The sequence below is a fragment of the Microcebus murinus genome, chromosome 19 (genome assembly GCF_040939455.1).
Source record: "Microcebus murinus isolate Inina chromosome 19, M.murinus_Inina_mat1.0, whole genome shotgun sequence".
NCBI classification, from domain to species: Eukaryota; Metazoa; Chordata; class Mammalia; order Primates; family Cheirogaleidae; genus Microcebus; species Microcebus murinus.
Window position 1 is genome coordinate 32,021,142 of NC_134122.1, and position 6,559 is coordinate 32,027,700.

The 6,559-nt window shown below is 46.7% G+C and overlaps 1 protein-coding gene across 2 annotated transcripts in view; it reads right to left on the reverse strand.

Moving 5' to 3' along the window:
* LOC105858819 (general transcription factor II-I repeat domain-containing protein 2B) overlaps positions 1-4,082 on the reverse strand; it is a 55,809-nt gene extending 51,727 nt beyond the window's left edge. The window contains exons 1-2 of one of the 2 annotated variants that reach the window (XM_012742189.3): positions 3,946-4,082; positions 1,695-2,857 (exon numbers count right to left, since the gene is read on the reverse strand). In XM_012742189.3, the coding sequence (XP_012597643.2) occupies positions 1,695-2,175 (481 nt within the window). In that variant the 5' untranslated portion in view covers positions 2,176-2,857; positions 3,946-4,082. The remainder of the gene's footprint in view (positions 1-1,694; positions 2,858-3,945) is intronic. The other variant, XM_012742190.3, reaches the window with a different exon arrangement.
* Between the last annotated feature and the right edge of the window lie 2,477 nt (positions 4,083-6,559).

Sequence of the window (6,559 nt, forward strand, 5' to 3'; positions counted from 1 at the left end):
CCTGAAAAGCCAGGGTTGCATGTATGTGACAGAGAGTAGTTTGTCCCCAAAGCCAAAAATATCTACTGTCTGGAAAAAGTTTGCCCATCACTGATCTAGAATTTATATTTGTCATTAACAATTTTTTTCTTTTTACTTCTCTTTTTCTTTTTTTAGCAAAGCCCATTACTTCAGAACTTTTCATTGTTTGAAATGTCATCTACTCCATTTATTAAATCTCTGAAATCTTGACAGAGATGCCTGGTTTATTTTTTAAACTGTTTCTAGTGGCACATGCATGTAGTCCCAGCTACTTGGGCAGCTGAGGCAGAAGGATTGCTTGAGCCCAGGAGTTTGAGGTTGCTGTGAGCTAGGCTGATGCCACGGCACTCACTCTAGCCTGGGCAACAAAGCGAGACTCTGTCTCAAATAAATAAATAAATAAATAAATAAACAAACTGTTTCTAGGTTTTTCTTTCCAAAGGTTAATTTTTCAGATCTGTGAGGGCTTGGTTTTAATTAACAAATTCTACCTTCTCCACAGCTCAGCCCAGGCCTACAGTAAATGAAAACCACAAACTCAAGTGTATTTTACCATTCAACAAAAATGTACTGAGCACCTGCAAGGTACTCTTTGCTGGCAGGAAGCGTGGGAAAGAAAAGTGAATAGAATCCAACTCTTGCTCTCAAGTGAGACAGACCTGCTTGCACAAGGCAGAATCTCAGGAAAAGAAGACAAAAGAAAGCCAGACACCCTTGTGATAGGCCAGGGCAGGTGGGAACACAAAGTGAACAACTAACAGAAGATGAAAAAAATGAAGGCACCTAAGCATTGCAGTAGCCACTCCCCCACTTATCCTTGCGGGGACACATTCCAAGACCTTCAGTGGATGCCTGAAACCAAGGATAGTACTGAACCTTATATATCTAAGGTTTTTCCTATACAGGTTGAGTATCCCTTATCTGAAATGCTTGAGACCAGAAATGTTTCAGATTTCAGAATATTTCCACATACATAACACAATATCTTGAAGATGGTACCCAAGGCTAAATATGAAATTCAGCTGGGTGCAATGATGTGTGCCTGTAGTCCCAGCTACTTGGGCAGCTGAGGTGGGAGGATCACTTGAGCACAGGAGTTTGAGGCTGCCATACATAAGCTATGATCATACCACTGCAGATACCAGTCTCTTAAAAAAATGAATATGAAATTCATTTATGTTTCATATCCACTTTTACATATAGCCTGAAGGTGATTGCATACAATATTTTGAATAATTTTGTGCATGAAACAGTTTGTGTACACTGAACCATCAGAAAGCAATAGTGTCAGGTGGGGAATTTACCATTTGTATACATGTAACCTGAAGGTGATTTTATACAATATTTTTAGTAATCTTGTGCATGAAACAAATTTTGTGTACACTGAACCACCAGAAAGCAAAAGTCTCAGATGGAGAATTGACCACTCGTGGCATCATATCAGTGCTCAAAAAGTTTTGGATTTTGCAGCATTTTAAATTTTGGATTTTTGGATTAAGGTTGTTCAACCTATACATACATACTTATGATGAAGTTTAACTTATAAATTAGGCACACTAAGAGACTAACAATAAGTAATAATAAAATAGAGCAATTACAACAATATACTGTAATAAAAGTTATGTAAATGTGATCTCTGTCTCTCTCAAAATATCTTATCGTACTGTACTCACCCTTCTTCTTCTTGTGATGATGTGAGAATCTACTCCTGAATCTGTGTAACCATCCCTTACTTGCAGTAAATGGCTTGGTGTCACTCGTTTTGGGGGATCCCTTGCTGAAGTCGTCGTACAGGCTCAGCGCTTTCTGGCGCAACACGTTGCTGTCAATCGGAACACGTTTTCTGTTCATGTCTTCCACCCACAGATGCAGCGCCTGTTCCATCTTAACTAAGCGCTTATCACGCACCGTGGCTGTCACTTTTGCAGTTGGAGGTGAGACAGCAAAACTGGCACGAATTTCTTTTTCCTTCTTCACAATTTCACGGATGGAAGATTCGTTCTTGCTGTAGATCTTAGCAACCTCAGCATAGGATTTTTTTTCTTTCCTTATTAAGTCCAGAACTTTCACCTTTTCACTTAGAGGAAGCACTTTACGGCTTCTCTTTGGCCTATCCGAATTGCCAACATCACTACTCTTGTGCTTTGGGGCCATTATGGAGTAAAGGAAGGGTGACTGGAACACAAGCACTGCGATCTGATAACCCAGAGGGCTACTGAGTGACTACGGGTGGGGAAGCGTCTACAGCTTGGAGCCACCGGACAAAGGGACGATTCAAGGCCTGGGCAGCACGGCGAGAGATTTCATCACGCTACTCAGAACAGCGTGCAATTTAAAACTTATGAACTGTTTATTTCTGGAATTTTCCATTTACTATTTTCATACCACAGTTGACCTCAGGAAACTGAAACCGCGGATAAGGGGGGACTACTGTACTTCTGAGTTCTGCAGCCTGAGAATGAGGGAAGGGACTGTCCAGGCTGAAGCCAGGGGTCTAGGCAGCAGACCTCAGGGGCTAAACAGGCAGGCAGGAAGAACTGTGACCCATTCCAAATCGCCACTGCAGATTGATACCAGCTGCAACCTGGCCCCAAGCCCTGCGTCCACTGACGTCACACAGATGATGATGAAGCCTTCGTCTCCAAATGGAAGACAAGAAGGGAAAAAGGCTGCTCAATCCTTCAGTTGCAGCCGCGAGCAATCTCCAACTGGCCAATTTCCAATCTCATATCTAGACATCTGTTTACTTCAAATTACCAGCACGAAACTAAAATATGATTTTTTTTTTCCTTAAAACACAAAGCTTGGCCCAGCAATTCCACTCCTTGGTATACACCTATGAGAATTGAAAACAAATGTCCGCACAAAAATGCGTACACCAATGTTCATAGCAGCATTATTTATTCATAACAGCCAAGAGGCGGAAACCCAAATATCCAAAAAATGGTGTATATTCCTATCACAGATTATTATTCAGCCATAAAAAGAAATGAAAGAAGCCAGACACAAAAGACTTCTTAGGATGAGTCCATCTACAAGAATCGTCCAGAACAGGCAAATCCATAGATACAAAGGTGGTGCCAGGGGCTGGCGGTGGGGTGGGAAATGGGGAATGAGGGCTTAATTGGTTTGGAGTGTCTTCCAGGGTGCTGAAAACATTCTGGAATTCGACAGTGGTGATGGTTGCTCAGCTCTGTGAATCTACTGAAACCCACTAAATTATACACTTTTAAAGGGTGACTTTTACAGTGGATCTCATTATGAAGCAACAAAAGCAAAGCTTGGGTTTGAGGGGAGGAGAATACAGCCTACAGCCCTGCCAGCCTTTTTCCTCCTTGAATTCTAAAGTAGAACCGCGACGGACTGCGTTCCAGGGCCCGAGCCGGTTTCCCCTGACGTACGAATTTTCTCTTCAGTCAACAAACAGACCGCCGGGCGGGCTCGCGGACAAAACCCACGCCGCGGGCCACTTAGCAACGCGTGACGTGCGGGGGCGGAGCCGGGACGCAGATACCAGGTAACAGCGGCGACCACGCCCCCTCTTCTAACCAATCAAGCGCGTCCGCACGCAGCGCGAGCGCCCCCACATACGCCAGGCGGAGCGTGACCTCACGCGCACCGGGCCCCAAAGAGCCCCCGGCCCCCGCCCAGCCAATCAGAAAGGAGAGGGGCGCGCGCTCCGTGCGTGCGACCGTTGCCCCCGCGGCAGGGCTTCCCCGCCCCACCCCCACTCCTCAGGCCCTGCCCGTGGGGACTGGGGTTCCGGGGCCCGCTTGGGGGCGCCGGGGCGTCCGGGGCCGCCTCCCGCCGTGCAGTGGGGCGGCCGGGCAGCTTCCCTTCCCCGGGCCCGCGGGAGGGGAAAGTTCTGAGAAAAGCACCCGCCCTTAATGGCGGCGGAGGCTGCGGCGGGGGCGGGGTACGCACCTGAGGGCGCTGGCCAGCGGGCTGCGCCGGGCCGCCCGCGGAGTCCGAGGCCTGGGCCACCGGGGAGCGGCCGAGGGCAGAGCAGCGGCCGGGAGCCCGGCGCCGGGGACCAGCACGAGGCGGGGCGCGGGCGTGGGTGGCGGCCGAGGCCCCTGCTCGCCACTAGCCCTCCTTTTTCTCTTTCTTTCTTTCCCTTTTTTTTTCTTTTTTGTTTGCTTCCTGGAAGGCAGCCTCGACTCGTGTGTCCGCAGCGCCCCAAGTGGGAGTTGCCGTTTCCGGTGCTGTAGAATCCAGTTTAGCAGCACACTGCATTTGTGCTGAGGCTCAGTCCCGGTCCCCTGAGGTCCAGACATCATCCATCGCTGGCTTTTGATGAATTGCTGGCTCGTGTCTTTTTCTCACTCCTAGACACCGCCCCTGAACATGGATGTCGTTTCTTTTTGTTATTGAATGTATTTTTTGCGTGACTGAAGTTTGTAGCTTTTTTTTTTTTTTTTTTTTTGAGACAGAGTCTCGCTTTGTTGCCCAGGCTAGAGTGAGTGCCGTGAGCCTAGCTCACAGCAACCTCAAACTCCTGGGCTCCCGGGTAGCTGGGACTACAGGCATGCGCCACCATGCCCGGCTAATTTTTTATATATATATATCAGTTGGCCAATTAATTTCTTTCTATTTATAGTAGAGACAGGGTCTCGCTCTTGCTCAGGCTGGTTTTGAACTCCTGACCTTGAGCAATCCGCCCGCCTGGGCCTCCCAAGAGCTAGGATTACAGGCGTGAGCCACAGCGCCCGGCCTTGAAGTTTGTAGCTTTAAAGTGGTTATGAACTGCAACCACGTGTCTTGACCCTTTGGTGGGGTCTATGGCATCGCCAACCAATCATGAGCTGTCCATCACGTAGTGGCTGCACCCGAGCAAATAGTCAAACATTACAGTAGTATTTAGTCTGATTAAATTACCATTACATATTTATTTTAAATATGTCAAAAAGAGAATAGGATAATAGAGACCATTTATGGCTCAGATTTAACGTTTCGTAACTTATTTCCATCATATTTTAAAGAATTCAAACATTACAGACAATTGAAGGCACCATTCTCGTTCTTGTCTTTCCTTTCCATAGGTAACTGCTGTCTTGAAGTTAATATATATGTTCTAATACACATTTTTTTTTTTTTTTTTTTTGAGACAGAGTCTCACTTTGTTGCCCAGGCTAGAGTGAGTGCCCTGGCGTCCTAGCTCACAGCAACCTCAAACTCCTGGGCTCGAGTGATCCTTCTGCCTCAGCCTCCCGGGTAGCTGGGACTACAGGCATGTGCCACCATGCCCGGCTAATTTTTTTTTTTTTATATATATATATTAGTTGGCCAATTAATTTCTTTCTATTTATAGTAGAGACGGGGTCTCCTCTTGCTCAGGCTGGTTTTGAACTCCTGACCTTGAGCAATCCGCCCGCCTCGGCCTCCCAAGAGCTAGGATTACAGGCGTGAGCCACAGCGCCCGGCCTAATACACATTTTTCTTTTGAAAAAGACTAGTGTTCCAAATTTACTGATTTTTTTTTTTTTTTTTTGTCAATTGCTACCAAAGATATGCTTCCTACCAGATACCATGACAAAACTAATCACTCTGTCCTCTTTGAAACACTTCTGGGCTTGTTAAGACACCACACCTGGCTGCTCTTCTGCCTATTTTTCTGGCTGCTCTTCCTCAGCCTGTTCCTAGTCTTTCTCTTTGTCCCAACCATTACATAGTGCAGGTGCCCCAGGGGTCAGTCATAGACCCCGATGGAATTATGCTATATCTTTACTGTCGCCTTCACCCTGTAGATGAATCTCATCCAGTCTCAGGGCTTTAAATACCATTTATGGTTATGATTCCCAGATACATATCTCTGGTCCAGATCGTTCTCCTGAACTCTAAATCTATATGACCAACTGCCTACTTTGAAATCTTCACTTGGAGGATAAACAGGCATCTCAAGCAGAATTTGTTCCACGCTCTCCCCAGTTTCTCCTGCTGTCTTCCCCATCTTAATTAACGAAATGCCATTCTTTCAGTTACTCAAGCCCAAAACCTTGGAAGTCCCCTTTACTCCTCCCACACTCCCACACTAATCCTTCAGACAACTCAGTCAGTTCTGATTTTACCCAGATTCTACCACTTTCCAATAACCCCCACTACCCCACTACTACCAGTCCAGGCCTACTCTATTTCTTTTTTTTTTTTTTTTTTTTTTTTTTTGCGACAGAGTCTCACTTTGTTGTCCAGGCTAGAGTGAGTGCCGTGGCGTCAGCCTAGCTCACAGCAACCTCAAAGCCCAGCAACCTCCTGGGCTTGAGTGATCCTTCTGCCTCAGCCTCCCGAGTAGCTGGGACTACAGGCATGCGCCACCATGCCCGGCTAATTTTATATATATATATCAGTTGGCCAATTAATTTCTTTCTATTTATAGTAGAGACGGGGGTCTCGCTCTTGCTCAGGCTGGTTTTGAACTCCTGACCTTGAGCAATCCGCCCGCCTGGGCCTCCCAAGAGCTAGGATTACAGGCGTGAGCCACAGCGCCCGGCCTACTCTATTTCTTGCAAAAGACTCCTAATTTGTCTTCCTTATTCTGCCC